Source organism: Wyeomyia smithii, chromosome 3 (genome assembly GCF_029784165.1).
Source record: "Wyeomyia smithii strain HCP4-BCI-WySm-NY-G18 chromosome 3, ASM2978416v1, whole genome shotgun sequence".
Taxonomy (NCBI): Eukaryota; Metazoa; Arthropoda; class Insecta; order Diptera; family Culicidae; genus Wyeomyia; species Wyeomyia smithii.
Genome location: NC_073696.1, coordinates 67,703,806 through 67,730,870, shown reverse-complemented (window position 1 = coordinate 67,730,870; position 27,065 = coordinate 67,703,806). Strand labels below are relative to the sequence as shown.

The 27,065-nt window shown below is 37.3% G+C and overlaps 1 protein-coding gene across 7 annotated transcripts in view; it reads right to left on the bottom strand.

Annotated features, from left to right (window-relative positions):
* The window catches only part of LOC129732733 (paxillin), a 136,238-nt gene that overhangs the window by 22,981 nt on the left and 86,192 nt on the right, over positions 1-27,065 (bottom strand). For 6 of the 7 annotated variants that reach the window (XM_055693874.1, XM_055693868.1, XM_055693876.1 and 3 more), the window contains 5 exons: positions 20,188-20,309; positions 18,593-18,818; positions 18,397-18,529; positions 18,224-18,336; positions 9,901-9,998 (listed from right to left, as the gene is read on the bottom strand). In XM_055693874.1, the coding sequence (XP_055549849.1) occupies positions 9,901-9,998; positions 18,224-18,336; positions 18,397-18,529; positions 18,593-18,818; positions 20,188-20,309 (692 nt within the window). Of the gene's footprint in view, positions 1-9,900; positions 9,999-18,223; positions 18,337-18,396; positions 18,530-18,592; positions 18,819-20,187; positions 20,310-20,436; positions 20,638-27,065 lie in introns of those variants that run through there. The other variant, XM_055693869.1, reaches the window with a different exon arrangement.

Sequence of the window (27,065 nt, the reverse complement as noted above, 5' to 3'; positions counted from 1 at the left end):
CTTTAGAGGGGGTTATCGGTGATTCTGAGCTTAATTTGGGATCATTCTCTTTTCTGGCTTTTAGGAGGGGTTTTCAGCCATCCTGAGCTCAATTTGGGATCATTTTCTCTTTTAGCCTTTTCTGGCCTTTAAAAGGGGGTTTCTGAGCTCAATTTGGGGTCATTTCTTTTTTTGACCTTTTATAGCCTTTAAGACGTTTTCGGCAATTCTAAGCTCAATTTGGGATCATTTTTCTTTCTGGCCTTTAGAAAGGGTTTTCGGCGATTTTAGGCGTAACCTGCGATCATTTTTCCTGTTTGGCTTTTTCTGGCCTTTAGAAGTGGTTTTTAGGCCATTCTGAGCTTAATTCGGGATCATTTTCTTTTTTGGCCTTTTCTGACCTTTAAAGAGGGGTTTCGGCAGTTCCAGGCTTAATTTGGGATATTTCCTTTTTTTGGCTTTCTCTGGCCTTTAGAAGGGGTTTTCGGCGATTCTAGGCTTTATTTGGGATCACTTTCCTTGTTGGCCTTTTCAGGCCTATAGAAGAGGTTTTCGGACATTCTGAGCCTAATTTGAGATCATTTTCTTTTTTGGCCTTTAAAAGGGGGTTTCGGTTATTCTAAGCATAATTTATACCTTTCTTTAGTAGCAGCGGATGTTGACTTACACTTTCATAAGACATTCCGTAGTACTTTTTACGCCATTCAAGTTAATTTTATTTAGGAGCTGAAGAAAATTGATTGTACACTTCGGAAAGCAGTGTTGCCAATGTCCAGAAAAGGCGAGAAAATAACTTGCTCTAAAATTAAGCTTAGAGCCCCTATAAAAGTTTCTAAAGACTAGAAACCGGGGGAGAAGTCAATCTCACGTTAGGTTCACACAGCACTGAAAAATGCTTCTAATGTTCAGAATAACCGAATGAATCGATCCCATAAAAGACTTAGAATCGCTGAAAACTGTTTTTAGAGCTGAAAAGGCGAAAAAATCGGTCTTAAGGCGTTATATACCTTTTTAGTTTCCAAAAAATCGAATTTTTTTTATTGCATTATCTTGAAGTACAACATCTTGAGGACATTTTCACAAATTTTTTATTAAGATCTGAGCAATAGGGAGAAAGTAAGAGCGAATAACAGCGCGACTCGCCACCCCTTAAATAAAGTTTAGAATCGCTCAACAAGCCAGTAGAGATGAATTAGGCTCAAAATCGCTGAACTACATTTTTTAAAGCGAAACCAGAATTTAATCCCAAATCCCGCTAAAATTGCTGAAGACGGAAAAAATTGATACCAAATTAAGTAATTGAAAAACGCTTCTGAAGGTAAGCAAAAGCGGAAAAAATATTCCAAATTAAACTCAAAAAGATCAGAAAAAATTGAGTCCCAAAACTAAGCTCAGATTCGCTGAAAAGGGCTCTAAAAGATCAGGAGAAGTAACTCAAGACATCATTGCTGTATTGAGTAAATCTACAATGTTTGGATTACGAACAGAATCTCAAATAAAAATACCCAACGGATTAATTCCAAAATTGCAAAAAAAATACAGAACTGCCTGTCTGCATGATATATTTTAGACTGGGAAAACATTTGGAACATAATATTATTTATTGTGTGTTTTACCTGACAACTCTGAATAAAAGTCGCTTTTATCGCCATATTACCACATATTACCATATTTTGCTTGGAGCTCATGACTGGCACAATTTTGAAAAAATAAGTACATTTTTATGATGTTTAAAAGTTCTACAAAAATGATAAGCAATTTGAAGAAAGGGTTTAACAAGCGACCAGATCATTTTTAATAAAATTGTTTAAATTTTCCATTTAATTTGCCTGGCAAAAAATAGTCAAATCCAACGGAATAGTTTGGGGAAATCAATATTTTAAATTGCAATGCACCTCGAGAAGGAATAGGAATTGTTTTGTATCATTTCATTGAAACACCCGAAATTGAATACGTTTGGCAAATTGGTAAAATTTCAAAAATTGGCCAGAAAAGCTCACTTTGAACGCGGTATACTTTTCGCCAAAAGATATAATAAATATTTCTATTTGAATTCTTCAAGAAAAAAGAAAGAATACTAAAAAAATTATATTTGTGAAGATTTGCATTAAGTAATGATAAATAACAATTAGTTATTTTATCTTTTGGTGTACATTTAACAAACACTTGAGTATTTATAACTATGTTCTTAAAGTCATTTTTGTATACATAAGCCACGAAATTTTTCCTCCATATAACGTAATTCTTTGCATTTTAAAATTGAAATGAACTTCCTGTATATTGCAGAGCATCTAAAAGTGCTTCGATGACCAGAAAACTTTTCAAGGTATTGGAGAGCAAAATCTTCATGAAAAAACATGATTCGATTACCCACACCTCTGCGAAGTTTATTGTCAATCAGATGCAGTTATTTCCTACCAATTAGCTTTTTAGCGCAGAGAAACCGTATGGTTTTATGAAACTATCTTCTGTGTGCACTTATCAAAAATTAAGACAAATAAATGCGTAAAATCGCTCAAAAATACTCACATGCATCCACTAACTGCTTATCTGATGTACGTGAGAATGACTTGTTTGGAAACTACCAACGACAAATAAGTCCAAACTGTACAGAATCAAGGTGCCCTCTGGGCACCAGAATTGACCACCCCGTCTACCATAAGTTATTCCACACCTTACGACTTTCACGGTCAGTGGCGCACGTTGGAAATAACCATCAAAATGATAAATGGGCATCATTTCGATCAAGTTTTGTCGCCACGTACGCAAAACAAACGTGACGAAAATGTTTACTGGCGAAATATTTCATACTCTCTATTCTGGCACCGCCCGTCCGCGGGGCCTCCTAGTAACGGCAGTTAAAGCTTATTAGGTTTTCTCGTATTTACAGCCGACCACAGACCAATTCGATCATTCCAAGGGTAAAGCGTGCGATGGTGCTAATCCATCTGAAATAATACCGCTTCCACCACTTCGACTGGCCCGGCTCCAATGGGGGTGGGGTGAGGGTAGCACCACAGACTGGGTGGGTGTTAGTATTTCTTGTTAGAACAAAACATACAATGTTGAACATGACATTCGCAGTTATAAATACGAATCGAACAGGCGCCACTACTGTCGTCTTTATATTACTATGTCATCAGTAATGGCCGTTGCCCTTAATCTACTGAACATGATCATATTAGAATTTCTCATCAAGATCAATACCTATAACAAACGGTTATCTGATGTATTCCTAACCTCTAGCTAAAATCAAAATTGAACGATTCAACGACGCAACCAGATTTTCGAATATTTATTTTAAAAATAGCGTCTCGATGACGATCGAAACGGTGAATAAATAAATAATTGCAATGCAGGCTATGATGGCTTTGAAGATAAATCAAACTGAGGCCAACTTTATGCTGTATAATTTTATACTCATTGCGAACGAATTCATACACGGTTCAAATGAGTTGCTCTTGAAATCCGTAAAAGCATAGAGCGGAAAAAAATTGAAATAGTCTCATAATTCGGAGCTGGAGAAGAAAAGGCATCATAAAAATATTTCCAAAAAAAAAAAGGTGAACATCCATCGCTTACACATCTGGAACAGCCATTTTGTCCCCCACCAGGCACGAGCAATTTCTTATCGATTATTGAAACGACTGTTATTGATATAAACGTGTTATTGTTGACAAACCGCACTCTGGAAGACGAGTTTCGCGTTCGATTCTTTCAGGGACGCCGTAATATTATTTATCGATGACTAATACGTTGATTACGGTAATTGTCACTGCCCATCCGCATGTCATCAGCGTAGCAAAACTACTCCGACGCGGTATCATTATCAACACTGTATCATACGACCCTGTGGCAGGGTAAACGTACTGATTATTGCACTTAAGACTTCTATTATTAATACTGTATTTATTGAAATCAAACAAGAAAATGTATTCTTAATGAAAAGTGTACAACAAAAGATGAACATGAACAGAAACCAAAATAGAAACATTTCCCCTTAAGCCGAGCATCTAGGCTTGATGTGACCACCCATCAGTGGCAACACCAGCGACAATAACGCCTAGCTGCACGTAAATAAAGTTACAAATTTATTGTATAATCATTTGCACTTTGTACGTTCCGCCTATATGCATATGAACGCATAAGTAAAATGAAACTGTTGTCAAAGTGACCCATTAGTTATTCGTTGTTTCTAGCAGTTTTTGCGGTTTTGACTGCTCACAGATTATTAGTAGTACAAGGAGCTGAAACGATGGAGGGACAATAATAAAATAATGGCAATTTTATTAATCGTGATACAATCGCAGCAATAGCTAAAACTTTGTCCCATCTTTCTGGCAGAGTTCAAAAACCGTTACGATTGAAGTGTTCGTTAATTGAGGTTATTTATCCACGAATCAAGCCATTTCTCGATGTATTTATATGAGCAGAACTATTGATCAAACCTGACCATGTACTCGAACGGACGGCGCAATATTTAGAGAATATGGCGGGTGAGGTAGGATTTTCCATTTGAAAGTTTCCAAATTTTAACGAGTTTGATACCGAGCGCAATCCCTTTTTCGCGTCTCTGATCGTGTTGTGGCCGTTTTCAATTGAGGCCATTACCGTTCCCCAGTGATGGTTTCATTCGGTTTCAACAGCTAATAATAAATACCGCCGACCTGGTCCCACCTAATATACAGAATTACCTCTGCAGCATGTTTAATCGACCGAGCCGACGACGTAGAAGCACGACCGAACAGTCCTCATGACTTTATTTTCTTTCACTTGCTGTAATGAATCCATTTTACATCATCCGTCACAATGCGGTGAAGAGAACCCTTCCTTTTTTATCGCTAAAGAAGTTGTTCACTGGTGGAAAAACGAAACTCATCGTTCATGACCTCCTTGGCTTCAAATCAAAAAAAAAATCCTTATTTTTTAATAATTCCCAAAGCATACAATCGCTTGGAAATGACTTGGCGGATAACTCCTTATACCAAAGCAAGCTGTTCCTGCGTTTGACATGGACCCTCATTGAGCAAATTCCCTAATTTAGCGTCTTCGAAGGTTTTTGGCCTTTCTTCTCGCGGACAGTTAACAACAATAAAATTACTGTCTTTAAGGGGTTATATCTACCAAATGCTCAAAAAAACAAGGCTTTTTTCATGAATTTTTTTACAGGACATTTGCGATGTAAGGTATATAAGTAATATATCATTGGATTGAGCAACTCTTGCGGAATAGAAAAAATATTTTTATTGCTATTTTTGTTACAAAATGGCGGCTGTGCAGCGATTGCCGTGAACTGCTTTTTTTAAAAGTTGTTCCGCGGCGAGCAGTAGAAGTCGTGCCCAACTCCACCTATAACCAAAACAAAAATTTTTTCATTATCTACATAGGTGTCGCTAGTGAAGTACACATGATTATATTTTTAGAAATTTTATTCGCAAAATTGCAACGGTTTGAAAAAAAAAATTCTGTTTCGACAAAAAAAAATCGACTTTGATTGTTTATAACTTTAGTTGCTGTTAATCAATCGCTAAAATCGTGTGTACTTCACTAGATAATCTAATGAAGAAGCTACAGTTAAAATTTCAAGTCAATCGGATGTAAACTTTTTCAGTTCTACTGCTTGCCGATTTTGAAAACATGGTTTTGAGAAAAACGCGTTTAAAGTTTCAAATTGCTATAAATCTTAAGAATCGCAAGAGTAAAGCCCCTAATAATTTTTTAACCTTCAGTCAGCTACTTCTGTGCCATAAAGTTGTCCTTTCGTTCGCTCTTTCGTGGTATCAGACATGCGACGCTCAGTGACTTTGACGCAATTGGCGTCCGATCCCACGCAAAACTCAAACTTGTCACTCATATTTAAGTACTTTTGAGTATAACTCACAGTTAAAAAGTAACAAAAAACTCAAACAAAGAACGTACATAACGAGAACGGCTGATCTACTAAACAAATGGAAATTGTGAGTAAACACGTGCTGTAGAGACGCTATAACGATCGAAACTTGATGCAGCGACCTCTATACTACAAAGTTGAAACACGATATCGATTATAGGTAACTTCTACTAGTTTACAAAGCCTCGAAATTAAAAACAAAAACGAGCATCGCCAAAATAAACGAAAAATGTTATTTTGGAACATGAAAGTTGTTCGATAAAAATAGATTTAAACGAATTTTGAGTTTATAGACTGTTCCGAAAATTATAAATACATCTTCTTTCTTGAATAAAACAAAAAATACAGGATTTCTCGGGTCATTTTATACTGAAATATAGATAATAAGTGTTTTCTTTCCAGTTTCAATTCAAGTTGGGATTATTTTTCGTAGGATACGCGTGTTCTCTAACTTTTCTTTTAACACTACTAATAAGCTTTTGCACAGTGTGTTCTCCGACCATTTTTACCACTTTAAGCCAATCTTTTTTAAATTTTTCAACATTGTCCGCTGGTTTGACATATTTCCTCAGCTTTGCCTTGGTCAAAGCCCAAAAAGTTTCAATAGGGCGAATTTCAGGGCAGTGTGGAGAGTTCATCTCCTTTGGGACACATGTGACATTATTTGTTTTATACCACCCTATTGAGTAATGGCAGGAAGCAAGATCGGGCCAAAAGATTGGAGGATTGTTATGCTGCTTAACCATGGGTAACAACCTTTTCTGCAAACACTATTTCACGTAAATTTTACCATTCATTGTGTCATTTGTAATGAATGGTCAAAATATTTTCCCACATCCTTTCCAGGGACATCCTTTCCCTTCGGTGATGTATGAAATTGCGGTCCTGGCAGAGTCTCATAGTCCAGTTTTATGTAGGTTTCGTCATCCATGATAACACACCCCATTTTTTTGGTCAGAAATTTGTCATAAAGCTTCCGAGCTCTCGGTTTCACAGATTCAGCTTGTTTTGGATTTCGTTTTGGCTGCTTCTGCTTCCGACGGGTCTGCAAACCCATTCTTCCCTTGGCACGCATAACGTTACTCGCCGAGGTTCCAAGCTTTCTCGCCACATCTCGTACTGATACTGAAGGATGCCGCTTGTAGTATTCCTTAACCTTTTTGTCCATGTGGGATCATCAGGCCTGGGTTTTCTACCACGTCTTGGGGCATCAGTGAATGTGCACTCTTCCCAATACTTCCGCAATGCGGTTTGAACTGCTCCGACACTTATACCTTCTTCTCTGGCTAATTTTCTTATAGAAAGACCACTCACGGTGCCCCATTTGTGCACAATTCGCTTTCTTTGCTCGGGAGAAAGGCCACGCATTTTCAAAATTTCGCACTAAATGTTAGAAAAAATGACAGCATCTGTTTCTTTTGGATGTAAACAACAGGACGCAACCAACGTTTGGTTGAATACTGCACGTTATTTGAAATGACGGTTGATCGTAAGTGTATTTATAATTATCGGAACGGTCTATAGGTCAGCACTTGAGCGATGTAGATTTTGATTCTAGGATAGTTTTAGCATGATTTAAGCCAATCAAAAAAATGACAAGAAAAAAAAATTTTGGTAGATATAACCTCTTAAAGCGACGGAACCAATCTCAGTACGATGTTTCACTTATAGCAGAGCAATTCTCGCTGAAACCGTACCACTGGGACATGAGGTCTATGAAAACGGATATTTATGTGTCTAAATGATTGAAAGTAGTGAAACAATGAGAAAATCTCTTTGGTTAGTTCATATTTATGGACCCCTCGGGCACAGAGCCCATAAAGGGTTACCTACTCAAATACAATTAAGTAGACCGTTTTTTATAAAATTTGCGACATTGATGAGCCTTAATAACACATGCTTCAGCTGATTCATACAACTTATCGTAATTTGCTCAAATTTTTCTTTTCGACGTAGGACTGCGTCGTTGTTTTCTTTACTGACTGTGGCTAATTATGTAAAAGCGCGAGTTAATTATTCACGAGAATAAATATTGTTAAACAATAGCAATGACCGTTGCCGCTGCATGTTACAGTTGATCCTCTAATGTTATCCATTTCCCGTTACGTTGAAAAGTAACAGCTGTTGCTTTCTACCCACTACTAGAACGCTGATCGACTATTACCCGTCCCCAAACGTCCAATTAGTTCCTCCTGCATCTATTTCACGGTATTCTGATCGATCATTCAGCGGTCACATTCGAATGGATTCACAAATGCTACCATTCCGAGTGACCTATATGCGCAATCACCATCATTCAGCTAATTTCAACGGCAATGTCAGCCAATGTTGGCATCGATTTGACTGTCTTGTTTCGACGCGAATGTTTTAGGCGAACGTTTATCTATAATTGTACCGTTACAAAATAGTACCTATAAAAGTTAAAAGAAAATTGCCTTTTCGTTCTCCTAAAATGGACATTGAAATAGGAGAAATTCACGTGATTTTTTGGTTTTATTATTTTTGCCCAGATGCTGACCGTTTAAACCCAACAGCACCGCACACGACGCGGATACGGTTTTCAATTGCCACCAGAGCTTCGTGATGAGCGTGTGCAGTGTGAAAAGAGTTGTCACAGTTGACGTGCAAGTTGAAATAAGTTGGCAAGCAATTAAACCATTTCCAAGTGTCTGTCAACAGACACAGGTGATAGAGGTTGGAAGTTCGGAAAAAAATTTGGGCGATGTACAAGTGCAAAATTCCAGTAGCTGCGGTCCGAAAGTCCAAGAGAGCAGACAAAAAAAGTACAATTTGCACACGATCATGAATGCTCCCGGGTGCATTCATTTGTGGGCGTTTGCTGCAGATCAACAGTTTCGGAGGTGCTGGTGATCTTGAACTTAGACAAGCTAGAGATTCATTGCGAGATAGATTAAATTGAATAATAAACCTCGGGGTCTGGAAAGATGCAAGTCGAACTTCCCACCGCTCGCCAAGGAGTTAAATATAGATCGGAAATCTGCGTAGTCGTTAAAGTTGCACGCTTAGCAAAATTTTGAGCTAGCGGCAGTAGCCGGATATAGGTAAATCGCATCCTATAGCAGGAGATATGTAAAGAGTATAATTTGGTGGATATTTTTTACCCGTTCGAATATGTGCCGCGTTATTTCAGTGGGCAAAGCAAACTGACGAAAATCTAAATATGCGATGCTCAAAAACTTCAACTACTACTTGGAGGACAACAGATTTAACCCTTTAGTGCCCAATGCCGCCTTTTGGCGGATTTCAGTCAAACCTCTAAAAAGCTTCAGTAAATAGGTACTTAAAAAGTGTTTATGATGGTTCATAGTGATTTTACCGCAGCCCGTCTAGAAATTAACTTGGGCACTAGAGGGTTAAGCAAATCATATTTATGATACTTCCCAACAGCAGACATTTTGTTGACAGTATTCTGTAAAGAAACATTCCTAACCAGTAATTGTGTAACTTATGTTTTCAAGTCAATAAATTACAACGGCAACATGTGCACGATGAAAACACCGCCTCACCGACCATTCAGCAGGAAACTGTCCCAAAAATAAACACAAAATTAAGGTATCACGGCTGATTTCCAATGATAAATAACCTAATCGTGAACAAACAGTCTGTAAAAGTCATATGGAATAAATGTTTCTTATAATAAAGAAAAAACCAATTATGACAGATTTAAAAGAGGCTCAAATTCACCGTCAGCATTCTTTTTCAAAATACAATAGACGGCGTCAATAACCATTATAAGAAACCAACTAATTGAGATCTGCCATACATGTGGATTGACGTTCCATTCACTTTCTCGGTCAACGATTAACCCACAAAAAAAACGAAAACAAAAGTAAAAGTAGAACCGTTTTCAAAATATAAACTAATTAGACAGTGGCGACGGTGGTTTGGGGTAACACATTGGAGAAATTTTACGCCGAAGTTATTTTTACGCCCCGATGCACAACACTAGTCCCAAAAATTCTAGAGATATACCGTATGGCGTGCTTGTCCCAGCCGAGCGAGTGACCTACCTTAAAGTCCGAAAGTGATGCCATTAGATCGTCCAGCTCTTTGGTGGCCGAAGAAGTATGATTCGCCTGTTCATTTTGTGCTAGCTGCTGTTGATACACTGCAAAAAAATAGAGGAAGAAATAAGAGACTTGAATATTTACATCATGTTGAACGGTCGGAAGCTTTGCTCTCTGCTCTGCTCTGGACTGACAGCGCGTTGCATACAGGTCAGGCGCATGATTTCTCGGTACGAGCGAGTGGTTAATAAGAAATGAAAATTGATTAGGCAGACTAACTTAACTGTGATAGATATTTTTATACACGGATAACCAAATAAAAATATAATATTCGTTGATTGCGACACGCTTTAATCGAATTAAGTTGATATTTTTTGTGTTTATCTTTCGGTTTATCTAATGTTTTTCTAGCAATTTAAGGCCTGATTAAAACTATTTCAATATTTTCAAGATATTCCTTTATATATCCCACTCTCTGACAATCAGCGTTCTTAGGCCAAATTTGAATTGGTCTTATTAAACTCTTCTAACCTTCATACCTTACCGCTTCTAACCAACTTAGTGTTTCTTCAGCGCCAGACTAAAAATTTTCATTTTATATAGCCTTTATAAACGGTTAGTTCTAACAAGTTCTAAAATAAAATCATTTCGAATAATCCTGTCCAATAACCAATAACAACAAAAGATTCAGGTAAGATAGACTAAATTTCTTGGGAAAAAATACACCAGATTGGAAATAAGCTTCACCCTTTTGAGACCAATATACTGCCGTTCTACGTGTAGTTTTCCCATGTTATTAATCGATTTTCATTTTTTATCACCAAAGAGTCTATTTTAATGTATGGTTTCGAAAAACTTGTCAAAATAACGTCGTTTCTTCTGAAAATCTTCAAAGTCTGTTTGTTTCATCGATGATTTTTTACGCATATGCGTCCCATTAGATATTTTCTTTTTAAATCCGTCCCACTAAACACCAATTCCCATATTTACTATTTGAAAAGTGCTACATAGCACTATAGAGTTCTCACAATTTTTGGCAACATCTCCAGAAATTTGGTACCGCGAAGCACTTCGCTTGATCATTGAAATACGGCACGTTTATGTCTTTGTTAGGGATACTTCAAAGCTTGTTATCATCTGAAAGCATTAGTTTTCTGAGCATAAGAGGATTTTCCAAATTGTGCCAAAAATGTGAAGGTTCAAATTTGAAATTTGAAGAGATCTGCGATCTCCAAAAAAAACAACAACACTTTCAAATGGTAGGTTATCTAATCCTACTGGTTGACAAATTTCGCGGCACTATTGTCCCAGGGTTTTTTTGTTTGTGGAAAAAAGAGTTAAATAAAAAAAAATAAAAACATTCAACTAGATTTATTAAAAACACTATAATGCAAGGTAAAACTGGTTAGTAACCCATAATTTAACGCAATGCGTAGAAGTATTGTAAAACTCTGAAATCTCATTTCTCGTTTGCTTTATTTGGAACAAGGGACAAATAGGCGTAGAAGGACACTATATTTTAGAAAATATTCTTCTTTTCTGGTTTCAAGAGCTTCAAAAGCATTGTTGAGAATTTTAGGCCAACTTTGATCCATACAGTGCTGAGCCTGTATACACTAAACAGCTAGATCGAATTCCGATAACGAAATATACTCTAAGTACTTTAAGCTCATGTATTTTGTGAAGACTGCCAAATATCACAGTGTGCATGTGTGCGAGAGCGCCTTTCAGTGGGATAGAGTTTAGAGTCCCTCTGTTACTCTTTACTTAAAGTAAAGTAAAATAAAACAGAGTAGAAAAGAGTAAAGTAGACAACAGAAAAATACAATAGAGTAGACTACTAGAACACTGATTGCATTGCCTCCAATTGTACAAATTGTTTCAATCACGAAAATAATTCTAATTACAAGAAAAACTTTCGAGTTCACTTGAAGTTTTTTTATCAAGATATCAAAACCCAGTATCTAATTTTGAGTTATATTAAATTTAAAATACTTCTGAAAATTAAACTTCATTAGTGAGCAATATTTATAAAACATTCAAACCAAAGTTAAGCAAAGCCTAAGTGCTACATTCCGATTTGGAACATGACCTTCTGTTCATTTATACACAGACTTCGAAGCCAACTGTTTAGTGTACAGGACAATTGCGGGGCTAGCGCTACGATCCAACTGACACTAACAGTCTCTCCCCAGTCCGCACAAATGACATGTTGGTGATCTTTAAGAGAAGATTCATATTCGTATTAGGAATATGTTCTGTAAATGGTCAGGAAAAAGCGTCGAAAAGGCGGGGTTTAGAGCCTTATACAAACTTTTAGCAATTGTCCCAAAGTGGTTTGTTAAAAATTTTCTACATTTACATATTTTCAACTGGGTGGTATTTATAGGAGAAACCAGAAACGTTTATAATTTTGTTTTACATTGTCACCGCGAGTCGTATTTTTATCAACACATTCATGAATATTTTTCGTAACAAAGTTCTAAAATAAAATATACTGTTCGTGACCAACTCCCAAACATTGCTATTTAATTTTTTTTATTTCGCCGATAAAATTTAGAGATGATTGAATGTGTACATATTAGTAATAACATAGAACAAGTTGAAATGAATGAAATGCCAAAATGATGAATGCCAAAAGCTATTTTCAAATGCAATCCCATTTTCATGGAGAAAGTATGTCCCCTACCTCTTAAAATTTTCGCGCGCCTTCACAAAAATTAGGTTTGAGATAGTATTCGTAAAATTATAAATATTTTAGAAACACGAAAAATTAAACTTATTGATTTTTTTAAGCGTCTGTCTGTTAATGGATAACTCTCGTTGTATATTTGTTACAAAATATATGAAAATTATCAAGGAAAACTTCTAAATCATATTATGATTTAATTTTATAATATATGTACTACTTTCGTCAAGCATTGCCCCCATTTTAGTGAGCCAACAAACTTTAGGTGCTCGTCACCAATTCTTGGTGACTTTCGTAAAAAAGATGCATTCCTCTTAATAACGGTTATAGATCATTTCCTTATTCTTCAATAAACATCAATTAATACGGGGACTATTTTAAGACTAATCGAACGTTAGTTTCAAGAAATATGTGACCTTATTAAATTGAACTAATCTTTTCGAAGTTACTTGATTAAAAAGGATAGTTACTAAAATTCCGCGAAATTTTCGAAAACATCACATATTCATAACAACATTTGACATATTCTTTACAAAAGTCACGGTGACCAAAAAGTTACATTTGGTGATTGAAGCCCGATGTTCACTTTTTCTGATATTTATTTAAACTAGAATAAATGATTACCAAAATCACTGCGACAATGTTAATAACTTATAAGTTTTTTCCAAAAGCTAACAAATTATATTGAACAAAACTTTTGACAAATATTCTCTCACAGAAGTCACAGTGACTAACAGGGGAAACTGTTCCTATGAAGGTCACCATGAAGTTATCAGAAAAATTTAAATGTACCTCTTAATGACTTCATGACTATTCTAAGACAACATACCATTTGTACTTCAAATTATCACCGTGACTACTTAATGGAAAAAATAATTTCGTTTCACAAGTGGAATTATTTCGTCTGTGACCCTTCAGAGAAGAATACATAAATTTTAGTTCAATTATCACAGAGACAAAATAAAAGAAAAATTTGTTTTATAATCATGTAAGAAAACTCACACAAGTTTTTCTATAAAAAGTAATGGTTACTCGCGTACAAAAACTATTTCCATATTATTTTTAAAACATTCGGGGGACAATTGTAAGAAAAAAGTCTTATTTTATTTGTGACTCTCATGCGGATTGGGTCCCGAGCCGAGACTCGAACCTACGACGACTAGCTTGTTAGGCCAGCATCGCAACTCGAGACCATCAGGGAGATATCCAAACCACAATAGCGTAATAACCAAGAAGTGGTAGGGTATTGGCCGGGGCACGGTCATATGGGATAAAATAGTGTTGTTTTCTCGCTTCCATGTTTCTTATGAAACCTTTAAAAACTGATTAAATTTTCAGATCAATCGGTAGAACTCAATTTTTGTGCCCGATTTTCTAAACTCTCATACGATTTAATATGAAAAAAAATTATTATTCGAAACTTATTCTCCAGATGTGTACAGTTGGCTCCTAAATATCGATACAGGTCATTTGTAGGAAATTTTCCTGGGAAAAACGCTTCCCAAGACCATAAGGCGCTACGATGCACAAGGTTGCAAGAACGCGATCGAAATCATTTTGACCCGAGAAACTTGATTTTAGAGCTGTTGATTCAGCAATGTTGATCCAACAATTATTCTCCATTTTATAGAAGTTACAGTTTTGTGATTAATCCACTAAACAGTAAAAAGCGAATTTTATTATTTTCATTTTTTAAATAAAAATTTATTTTGTTTGGCAAGGTTGTAGCACATTTTATAAGGAACAACTTTCTCAAAGATATCATACTTATTTCTGTCTATTTCCTACAGATTGTGGAGTTTCCTAAGATTGACACTTAAAATCATTTTTTTTTTCAATATAACATTCAGTAGTGATTTTCTACAATTGTTCAATATTCTACAATGTTGTTTGCTATAACGCAATTTCATCAAAAAAAGTTTATTTTTATATCTTTTGTTTCTTTGGTTATCGACGATTTTCATTAAATTAATGCATCAACTTACCAACAGATATCTCTAAAATCTACAAATTCCTGCAGACTAAACCATTTCTATATCAAAGTATAGGTAAAACATCATGCAATCCAGATATAGACATTTGTATCGCGCTGTCTCCTGTGTATATATCTGTAGGTAAATTATTGCAGTATTTTAACAAAAATCTTCAATTACTAAATAAATATAAGAGATGAAAACAACCTTTCTGGGGTAAAATTTTTTTTTTATAGTGAATAGCCGAATTGTAGAACATTGATAAATTGCAGAAAATCACAATAAAATGTTATAATGAAAAAATGATTTGAAGGGGTGTTCTAAAGGAAACTTTACAAGTTGGCAGATATGATTTGCTGTCTTCAACAAAGTTGCTTCTTCTGTGCTATAACTTTGCCGAACACTGGAATTTTATATTCAGAAATGAGAAAAGTAAAATTCGTTTCTCATTGTTATTATTGTCATGGAGAATAATCACTGGTCAACACAGGTGCACTCCAAAAGCTCAAACCGGGGAAAAGAAAGATTATAGCTATTCAACCATTCCTGTGAATTTTGGTGTCCCTTGCCATTACCGTTTTTTCAGAGACTTAAATGAGTTTCCACGTAAACATAACCGTAAAGCGACAAACCCGGCGAGTAATTTATATACGACACTCTCACGGAGGGGCACCAAAATTCATAGGAACGGTTGAATAGCTATAGTTTTTTTATTTTTTCCGGTTTGAGCTTTTGGAATGCACTTTTTCTCATTTTGTTGACCAGTGTTCCAGTAATGGAACAACTTAATAACATGACACTGTCATGTTTTTGGCACTGTCATGTTATTTGGCACTGTCATGTTTTTTGGCTCAAGATAATTTCGATCACGTTTTGCAGCTATGGAAACAGTGTGCGATGCTTGTAGAATAAGTTATTTAGATAGCATGAGAGGAAATAAGCTAGCGAAATATAAAAAGTTCGAGAAAATTGGATTCAAGTCCTGTAATTTTTAAGATGGCGTAATACCGGGTTGTCAATTTTGTAGAATAATAAGAAGTTGACCTGATTCAACATAAACTGTTCTCAATTTTTGGCAACGTTTGTAGACAGTTCTTGCCAAAATTCTGTTATTACGATAATTTCCTCACAATCTACTTTTTGGAATATGTAAGGTTGGTGAAGAGTTGGTAAATAGCTGGACACGTGTAATATGAGACCCTTATGTGCTCGTTCAACCACTTTCCTGCAAATCCTATCCCAACCTCTACGAGGTGCAGACCAGGATACGAGTAACTTTAGCGGAGATCGGGTAGGGGGTCGTACGCGGTTGTGTAACCATGTAAGAGGCGGCGTACAACAGCGTCTGATCCGGATCGGGCGGCTGAATCATGACATGTTGTATCCCGCCTGCTACACTTAAGATGGTAGCCTCATTGGCAGGAAGGAGATACAGGCGAACTTCGATATAAGGCACATTTCGATTTTAAAAATGTACCTTGTACCGAATTGTACCTTATATCGAATCATGAAACATAGTGAACAATATGGCTTTAACTACTTTATTTTGCTGTATTTGATCCACGAATAGTTTATTATGAAAATGGAATCCAACTTGAAGTGTGAAACTTGTTTTATGCACAATTTCAAGCGAGAGTATCTTATATCAAAGTTTGCCCACCCTGGTAAGGTAGCATACCGAAACCTCTCCTAACCACGAACAACTAAATTAGAAATACGGAACAGATCAACCGGCAAAGACCTAGGATACGAATAACGGAAACACGGTAAACGATTGGAAATTGGATGCTTGGAACGACCACAATGAACCGGCGAGAGTTGGCTTGCTTGCTCGAGAACTAAGGCGGCAGGGAGTCGAAATCGCAACTATTCATGAAATTCGGTAGCCAAATTCCGGAGAAAAGAAACACCGTGTAGTAGACCCTATGTGTGTACAACACTTCTTTCAAGTACCAAATCTACTACAGTGGCTGCAAAGCAGCGGAACGGGGTGTCGGTTTCCTAGAGCTGGGAAATCAAAAAACAAGGGTCATCCGGTGAAGGCCCGTAGATGACTGTATAAGCGTTACAGTATTAAGATCAAATTCTTCAACTACCGTTCAATCAACCCCTAAGCACCGACAAACGACAAATCCAACCACGTCAAAGATGTGTTTTATGAAAAGGTTGAATGAATCTATGATGAGTGCCCTAAACACGACGGTAAATTTGTCATCGGAGGTGTAAACGCGCAGGTTGGGAGGGAGGAATTATTTCGTCCGATCATTGAAAGGCACGTCAACCAATGAAAACGGCCTGAGGCTGATAAACTTTGCCGCGGCCAGAGGAATGACCACAAAGTAGCTCCTATTTTTCACCCTTAAATATTCGGAAACACAGCTGGAGGCATTCAAATGGAGAAGCATGCCCCCAAATCGATCACGTACTGATTAACGGTCGTCACTTTTCGAATGTCACTAATGCTAGGTCTTTTCGGGGACCCAGTATAGACTAGCCGGTGACGTGGCTGAATAACATGCCAAAGACCTGGATCAACAGATCGCGAAACAGCAGGAGGAACGAGTGGAAAACATCAATGGGCTGTGAAGTAGTATGCACGGTGTCATTGCAATAACTGCGAGAGAAGTGGTGTGTACTTCACGTGGAAGACAGTGTTACGGCTGGTATAATGCTAAGTGCCAGAGAGCGACGGACGAGAAAAACCGCGCCAGGATCCGCATGCTCCCTACGGCTATATGTCAAAACAGTACCGGTGTACGGGTCACAACAGTACCGGTGTACCTGTACCGGTGAAGTGACACGATGAATTGCAGCTGCGAACAGGGTCCCGAAATTTGCAAACCTGCACAAAACTAGCGCTGTATAGGAGACGCTGATCCTTCCGGTGCCTCTTTACGGATATGAGATATGAAGGAAGCTGTCGACGAGTGCTCGGAGGTTTTGAGCTGCACAAGGCAGAAGAAGTTGGACATCTCTAATTCGTTCGGCCCTAGACCGGTGAACGGTTCATCGGCCAAAAAGCAAAGGTTTTAGAGAGCTTTGTCTAATTTGGCAATCGTCTCTGAGAAATGATAATTCTAGAGAAACAATTCAAAAGGTCCTATCTGCTTTGATCGATTTTTCGATCGATCACTTTAATTCAATCACCACAACTTAATAAACACCTTTTATGTCACATTATTTGCACGAGTTGATAGTGGAGGGATCACTTTAGCCTTCTGAACGAAAACCATGCTTGGGAAAGTTACTAAAGCTGAACCATTACCAAAATAAAAAGACGCTCCGGAAAAACGACGAAAGCAGATAGGACCTTTTGAAATGTTTATCTAAAATTGAACTGTGCAGTAGGTCGGAATTTGTAACTTATAAATTATTTAGGTGTGTCTCTAACGATAAATCGGCCATAACCACATTGTTTTCTATAAACAAAATTGTTGACTTGGTGTCAATAATAAACCATAACTCAAAAAGACCAAATGGTATTTGAACGATAACATGTTCAAACATTAAAATTTTTTTGTTCAAAACTAGTTTCGTGAAAATGCAACTGGAAAAAAATACAAAATTGCCGGACAGTTTGAAAGAAAAGTATGCAATGCGCGTATCAGATATAGAGTGCACAATTCTAGTAGAAAACAATAAAATTGAAAGTAACCAAACTTACTCTGTTCCTGATAGTTGGCACTAGGTGTTCCGGTTAGCTTTTCAGTGGTAGTTTCCCGCACTGTGATTGTAACCTCTCGGCCTGGATGTGGCTGAGGGTTTGGCGTTTGATTGCTACAAAACCAAACGGAAAACGTTATTCTTGTAAACGATTTAGAGAGGAAAATAACTAACCCATACGGTACAGCATAAATCGGATTGGCATTAGCATTGCTGAGCTCGTCAAGCAGACTGTCCACCGAGGGTCGCTTGATCGTGTCGTTGATGGCGTACGGTGAAGGACTAGTTGTTCCATTGTTGGTGGTATCTGTAAAAAAGAAACGTTTCTGTGAATATGGACAAATCAAACAATTATGATAAGACGACTTACGTTTTTCCACAATATTTCCATATCGAGCACTGCTCAGATCCTGCAGTAAGGAGTCCAACTCCGACAGATTTCCCGAGTTGGAAGTTTGTAGCTTTTGTGGCGTACTTGACCGTGGCAGCGAATTGTTATGAAGCGGTGTCGTGGACCGTGGCAAGGAACCATTATACCCGTTAGCAGCAGCAGTGCGTGTTTCCGTTACTGTTTTGGTTGTGTTCTGGTACGTTTGCTGAAATTGAATGGCATTTTAGATTTCTGGTCAAGAAGTAATAATGTAGGTCAGAATAAACATTTGAAAAAAGCTGGAATATCAAAAGTGTATGCGATATTAGATCCATTCCAAAAATAGAGGTAATTAAGCCGGTAGGCTCATCGAAACCCATACCAAAGACAAAATTGAACGTTTGTTTTAACTAGCACAAAGGCTATTCCGCAATCAATTTAATGCAGCGTATTTTTAAACCCCTTTCGAAGGGTTCGATTTTCACACAAAGAAAACGACCGCCAACTGTCAGCGGTTTTAAGCATAACTGTTTCATCGGAGATGCAATTAAGACATTCACCCATTGCGAAATCTTATTAGGAACGCGATTCTAACACACCACCAGCATCATCAGACGCGAATGTCATTGTCACCTCGTTGAATGTTTGTTTGGCCACCCGGCGATGGCTGACTGCCTTTGATGTTTACAATTAGATCGACGGCGCTGCGGGACTTGCAATGTTTGTAAACTCATCGAATTCGCTAGCGAACAAAAGTTTTTTTTTTCGAAATGTGGCAAGTAAGTATTTTAGGCAATTATCACGTCGTTATTACAGATACATTGGTAATTACAGTGCCTTTCTGATTTTAGCAACAAGCATTCGATAAAAAATTTAAGAACGTGTTCATCGGTGTATCGGTCGCGAAGTAGCATGTATTTATACACATTATTGAAAATCTGCGTTCTGAAAATAACCTCTTTACTTACATTTCTGATATGTTATTATACCTGGGATTTAACATATATCGTTCAAACAAATATTTTTAGTTTTGGCTGCTGGAACCCTAATTTCAATAATTTGCAACTGTTAACGTGCTATTATCATAATTAAGTGCAGCCTGGCATTCGTGACTGTTAGCATCGGGATGATTTTTTAGAAACTCATTCTATTCCGAATCATTTTTTTATTCTTAGTGCTCTATATTTCATCGAACTGAATTTCAAACAACTTTCGATTTTTTTCCTATTCCATTCATGTATCCTATATATAATCAACCGTTTTCCATATAATTTTTACTTACAGAAAAAAAGAATAATATAAAATATGTACAATCAGTAAACTTTCGTGAAATTACATCCAACCATATTGATATTTTGCGAGGGAATGCTTTGAAACACATGCAATTGCCCCAGCTGCATCAAATTCCTCCTCAAATCGATATCTACGTCTCACTTTAAAGAAAAATCCGATGACTAGTAAAGCTATTCCCAAACCCACCAGAAAGAATAAACAAATTTGATACCACATGAATCAGAGTAGCAATTTGATCGCATTGCGGTTAACCAGCGTCATATCCTCACGCGGCTCGAATTTACAAAACATTGTCCACTCACCGGACTAGGAGTCTGCTTGTTCCTAACTCCATTCAAGCTGCCGTACCCAGGAACTGATGATCCGCCACCAACATGTTGATTGTGCCCTGGCACAGTATTTTGCAGATCAGCCAACAGTGCATCTAAAATTTCCAAAGAAAAGAAAACAACATAGAAAAAAACATTAGAACACTTTATCAACCCTGAGCAAAATAACACGTAATCTATGCGTCAAACAGATAACAAAAAAACTTTAGTCGTTTGCGATACCTAGAAAATCCTGACAATTTTCTGCAACACTTTCGTACGTTATCACTTCCATTTCGGACATCGTCCAAGACCACAGAAAAAAAAACCTTGACCCGTTCGATCAGTTGCACTTTCTAATCAGACCGAGAAGAAATGGAATCGCGCTCCCTATTAAGACGGTATTTGCGCGTTTATCGTTGCAAAAAGACTAAAACAAGTCTCATATAGCACGCGATTTCCAGCGCACCAGCAGCAGCGGCACACAACCAACCACTGCAATGATGCCAGGCCATGCCTTTTGCACTTCAAGAAAGAAAGGGAGAATCCGAGCGGCGGCAGTGTAAACATCTCACGGCTCCCTTACAAGCCGGCCCCAATCAGAACCCTGCTGTGCAGCTCTCTGTACATTTTGTACTCTATGAAAGGTACTCTTAGATAGGTTACTCGGTCCGCTAGTCAGTATCTTCCATGGAAAAATTACGATGACGAATATGCTGCTCCAAATACATATACGCATACCTAGGTGCTATACAGTAAAACCGCCGTGGCGCAATGACAACGATTGATGACGAAGCATCTGACCGCGTGTGGATAAAAAGCACAAACTTTGAATGATGGCCAAGTCCTCGAGAGAAAGAGTGAGTACTAGACATCTGTGGTCTCTGTGGGGTGTAATGAAAGGCAGGTATGTAACGCAAAATTGGCAGGATATTGTGATTATTTTCGTACCCACTCTGTCCAGGTCCGATTTCTCATCTGGCTCCTGACCCGAGTTCTAATGGACGGCGATAAGCAATGTGCTGCGTCGTGGGGCAACGGAAATATCATTTGCAAGTAGTGAACTTCACGTTTATTCGAAGGATAAATCTATTTGTATTACTAATAGGTTGTGGAGTTGTGCAGAGTATTTCAACCTCAATTTCATCAAGTAATACGCGAACAGAAATCGATAGCAACTGCATATCATTTCATGTTATTCATTTCTGAATTACAAAAGCAAAATCTGCAATGCGTTTAAGTGAAATAATTGCGAGTACATTTCTGAGAGTAAATTTATATCTATAATTCAGTTTTTTTTTTGTTTTCATTTGGCATTGCTTTGCTATTATGACAAATGAACTGCACGAATAGCAAATCTTCGAAATGAAATGGATGAACTGTTCAAAAATAACTCCCTTATTTTCTGTTATATTTCCTGAAATATAACATCATTTTCCCTAATTTTTCATACATTCAGCACAAATTACACGCAACGTAGATGAACACAAATCTAGAATCTCGGTGACAAAGGATTCGAATTGAAATGAAACCAGACAGTAGATGTCCCGTAATAGCCTCTTGTGCTAAAAACAAATTCATTTTAGTGCTAATGAGCCGTTTAAAAAAGAACTTCATCTTGGTTAAATTTCTTTCCCTGCTTGTTTTTCAGTTTCCCCTGATATCCCCTGATTCGCCCGATCGAAAAAATAAATACCAAGCAACCCTTACGTATAATTAGCCTCTAACCAAACGTAAATTTTTGCGGAACAAAACAATGACCCGGGAAGGCAAAATGAAAATTTCAAACCTAAAACAGATTTGAATGAAAAGGCAGCGTCAAGGCTTTGCCCGCAGACTAATGTTAAATTTATTGCCAAAACGAGAGAGGATCGGACAGCAAACGGAAGGGATGTTGTATGACTCTTTTTATTTACAAAGAAATCGCCGCATATAGAGAAGTTTGGTTTTATAATCGCATAATTTTGTGCGATATTTGATGCGATGACCATTGATTTTTTAAAAAATCTGGATCATTGTCAAATATCTTGAAGGTTCTGAGATTCGTCTGTTTAACTGACGTGCTATCAGAAATCCGACATGTAAATGAGTCATTCCATTCTATTTCGCAAATCGATCATTTCCGGTTTTGCTGAAACTTTTCACAGTTACTCCTTGTTGATAATAAGGTCATTTCATGATATCCGCTGTTCATGTTGACTCACGACTACTGTTTCAAAAGGGCCTACCCAAAAAGGCGACTGATTGATTTTAGAAGTGGCGTGGCAAGTTTAATAACGAAACCAGTCTCTGCTCAATCTCCCAGTTCCCGGTTCTCGAAATCTGGATTTACATGATATAAACACGTACTGTATAAATTAGTTACCTTGTATATTCGTCTTATTCCAAAAACTTTCTAGTAACAGGGTTCGTCGGAGAGTTACGCATTTTCAATTTTAACATTGCCAGTATAAAAATAATCGATTAAGGTACAAAAACAGCGCGTTGTATTGGTATTATGCTCTTAATGATAAATTTTTAACATTGTAATGTGTAGCTATAAAAAAAAACACTCAAAAAAAAATACAGAGTGAAAATGTCAAAAAACTTAAACGTTTATAACTTTAATGTTTTTCATTTTACCATCACCAAATTTTGACATATATCAATGTGTAAAAAAATAGGTTTTTAAAAACTAAACTTTTGAGATATTTAAAATTTGGTGACAATTTGGAAAAGTTGGCACAGAAAAAAAAGTTTTACAGTGTATATATTTTTTATAGCACCGCAATTTACCGGGATTTTGTTCTATCCGCAATCGCTTCAACATGAACAGCGGATATCACAAAATGACCGTATTATCAAAAAAGAACAAATGTGAAAAGTTTCAGCGAAATCGAAAGTGACATGCTGGAAAAAATATTTTTTCCCCTATTTTTCATGAAATGTGTCAACACAAGGATTTTCTCACAAAAAGTGAGTTTGAATCAACATTTATTCCTATTTAGCTGCTTCTCCTTTTTTAGGATTGGTTTTACCTCACTTCCCAGTTTTTGACGTAGTGTTACGTCTTACAGCAACATATGGTAAGGGCGGGTATTTTCGGCAGTGATTAAAATATAATCTCTAACCCATGAGAACAATCTACGACCAGTGTTGTTAGTCTTTTTTCTTACTCCCGAGATCATATGCACACACTCCCGGCTACTCTCTTCATGTGTACTCGTATGCATGCTTGTCATTCTCCTCAGTGTGTGGAAAGAGCGAAGAAAAAATTCACCGCGCAATCCCTTCCAGTATGTGCCTGCGTGTAGTAATGCTTTTACCACACTGCTTCTTTCTCCACTCCAAAGTGTCTCAACCAACTTAAAGAGAGACAAACACACTTCCAGCCCACCTCACATCTGATAGAAACAAGAGTGGTGAATCACTCTACAGAGAATACGCAGAAGTACACCACAGTGTTCACTGGCGAGTAGTCCGGAAAGTGAAAAAAAATCTACCGGGCAAAAGTGTAGTCCTCGTGTAGCTACACCGCAAAAACGAATCCGACATAAATAAACTCGACCGGCACGAGCAACGCAGTCTATTTTTTTTTCTCCCAATCTCTTTTCCTCTTCTTCCATGCTCAAGAAACAAACTGTTAAAAGCACCGCAGATAGCTCTGCTGTGTAGTAATTGTGCGTAACGTCCATACGTGTGAGAAAGTACACCATAGTTCATTGTCTCGCGAGAGAGAGAGAGAGAGAGAGAGAGAGAGAGATTTCAGATTTCATCGCGGTGCTTCCTGAAAGAAAGCTCACCGGATAAAAATCGTCCGTCGTTTTCTTCTAGCATGTGCTCTTTAGTGTGAGAGCAGCTGTTTCCGCAGTACAAGTACGTTCTCCTGCACTCTAGAGATTTTCTGAGGAGAAAAGACAAGCATGCTCGTGTGTACCTACTCCCCAACTCGCGAGAACGACCAGCCGAAGACAATTGTTTCAGCAGCTTTGCAATGGTTGCAGAGGGACAAAAAATAATAGTTTCGGACTGCTTCGGCTTGCTTCGGTTTGCTTCGGCTGGTTTTGCATTAGACTGCCGTAAAAAACTTACCAAGGCAGTCCTATACCCTACACGTTGTCCTATGTCGGCTGTCGGTGCATGAAGCAAAACCGGGAAGAAAGCATTTTCGTTTCCGAGCACAGTTTCTCAAGCACTCCTCCTAGTCGAGTACTTCTACTCGCTAGCATGAACTCGCGTACTCTTTTACAGTCGCTGAGTAGCAATACAAGAGCTTTTGTGTGTCCGTGCGCGCTTGTTGCTACTCAGGGGAATGCATGAAGAATAAAGAGTATCAAGAGAGCGTGTGTGCAAAAAAATTGAGAAGCGTAGCATATGTCTCGTTCTCAAGCAGAAAGGAAGAGAAATGTTTTGTTTCTCGCTCACTTTGCAAAGCTGCCTACGACACTATTTTTTCAGAAAGGTACATTGAGGTGAGAAGAAGCATCATGCAAAAAATCAGCTTCGTAGATTGTTCCTAATCTCTGAGATTCTATTTCAATCACTGGCGAAAATACTCTTCCTTACCCTATAGAGGGGTACAAATTTAAAAAAAAAAAACCAAAAAACATCGAGAGCGTCACAAAAAATGTCAATTTTCGAATGCTTGAAACCAGGGCAGCGAAAAAGTTTTCAAAGTCTTCACTGATTTTCCCTGTAATATAATATTGATTTCCCTGATATTTTTAAACATTCAGCACAAAAAATTGCTACGTAGATGAACGCAACTCTGAAATCCCGGTGAAGAAAGTATTTAATCGGATATGAAACCGAACCGTAGAGGTCTCGAAATAGCCTTTTATGCTACAAAAATCATTTTTTGCGCTAACGAGTCGTTAAAAAAAAATTGCGTCTAGGAGAAAAAAATTTCCCAGAATATTTTTTCGTTTTCCCTGATATTCCCTGATTTCCCTTATCGAAAAATGGTTTCCCTGACATTCCCTGATTTTCCAGGTTTTTCTAGGTTTTCTCTATTCTGTGAAACTCAGCCAGTTTCCAGCGAATTTCCTTCATTCTTAGAGCAATCCTTTGGAAAATTAACTTTGCGACCACCAAAAAACGGAAAATTATGATTTTGATTTTACTTTGATACTTTGAACAGTAGATAGGCAATTTCGGGGATATACGTAAAAATTTCGTTTTTTGTGTTGACTGTCATTTAAAAGTAATTTCTACGGGGGGTAGACAAAATGATTGAGACAGGCAAAATTTTGTCAATCTTTAAATAGTCAGAACTTCACGAAAAACGAATCAATTTTCATGAAACCAGTTTCATTTTACTGTTAAATTATTCTAGTTTCCAAAAATTACTAGGGAATTTGACGGGAGCAACGGACACTGGAAATATTTCGGATTTTAGGAGTGTGTGTCGAAATGTTCATTCTTGCAACGCCTATAACTTTTTCTGACATCTTGTTTCTTTTAGGTTTGTATGTTTACAATGAACTAGAATTAATTTCGAGTTCATCGGTACCGAAAGGTTGAAAATCCGTCGAGAAACCAACGAGATATGAATTAATTAAGTATGTTTTTTGCAGTTTTTCTGCTGTTGGGTACATAGTACACGAAAAAGTTTTTGTTAGGAAAACTTTTTTTCTTTAAAAGTTTGCACTGTGGTTTGTTCTGAAGAGTTTTAGGCAGCTAAATTGTCTATCTAAGAACCTTCATTTTAAAAAAATCTCAAATAACCAATATTTCAAAAATCACTTTTGTTTTTTAAAAATTTATATTTTTTCTGTGCATGATCTGAAATTCAATTTTTTAATATTTTTAAATAAAAGTTCAGATAATTTTCTATAAGTTATCCACTGACAAACAGGTTTAAATATTTCTAACAGGTTTAAATATTTCTAACCTTTTCAAATGTTAGTCCAGATAAATTTTCAAAATAATGTTTGCAAAGTTGCTTCGTTCCCTAAGGTCTACACACCCACAAATTTTCATTGAGTTCTGCTAGGGTCCCCAAGGAAAATGGTACGCAACAAGAGGAAAAAATTGATAAAAACAACACACACAAAACAACATTAATCCATATCTCGATGGCCTTCGACAGAATTTCAACCTTTGGGCACCAATGAACTCGGAATAAATTCTAGTTTATTGCAAACATATAAACCTTGAAGAAACAAAATGTCAGAAAAAGTTATAAGCGTTGCAAGAATCCACATTTTGACAAACACTCCTAGAATCTGGATTATTTTGCCTGTCTCAATCATTTTGTCTACCCCCTGTATTTTTTGGACTAAATCCAGACGAAAATTTTCGCTTAGGAAAAGTTTGACCCGGTTCAAAGAGAATTCATAATTCCTTTCAATTTTGATTTCTAGATTTTGGGGATATATTTCAGCATAAGCTTTTGTATACTTTCTTTCTACCTTTGTGTTAACTTGTGATAAATTGATAGTAGTTTTCGACCTTTAGGAGTTGTTTCAATGAATCACTAAAAAGACAAATTCTTCATTGTAAAAATGTCAAAGTGGACAATGAGGAGCAGGGTTCAGCAAGTGGTTTTTGCAATGTCCACGGTTGTCCATGAAGAGGGATGTGGGGTCTAACATGACGATTTTTCTGTGCACGTGGAATGCGGATGGCCCCTAACATACATAAGTGTATGCAGATAAGAAAGTAAAGCTCTGGTGCTATTATTCTGATTCGGAACTCGACCTTCTGTTTATTTATACACAGACTTCGCAGCCAACCGTTTAGTGTACAGGACAATTGCGGGCCTAGCGCTACGATCCCACTAACACTAACAGTTTCTCCCGAGCCGAGACTCGAACCTACTACGACTTGCTTGTTAGGCCAGCATCGTACCTCGAGATCATCTGGGATAAGTCTAAGCAGATAGTTATGCA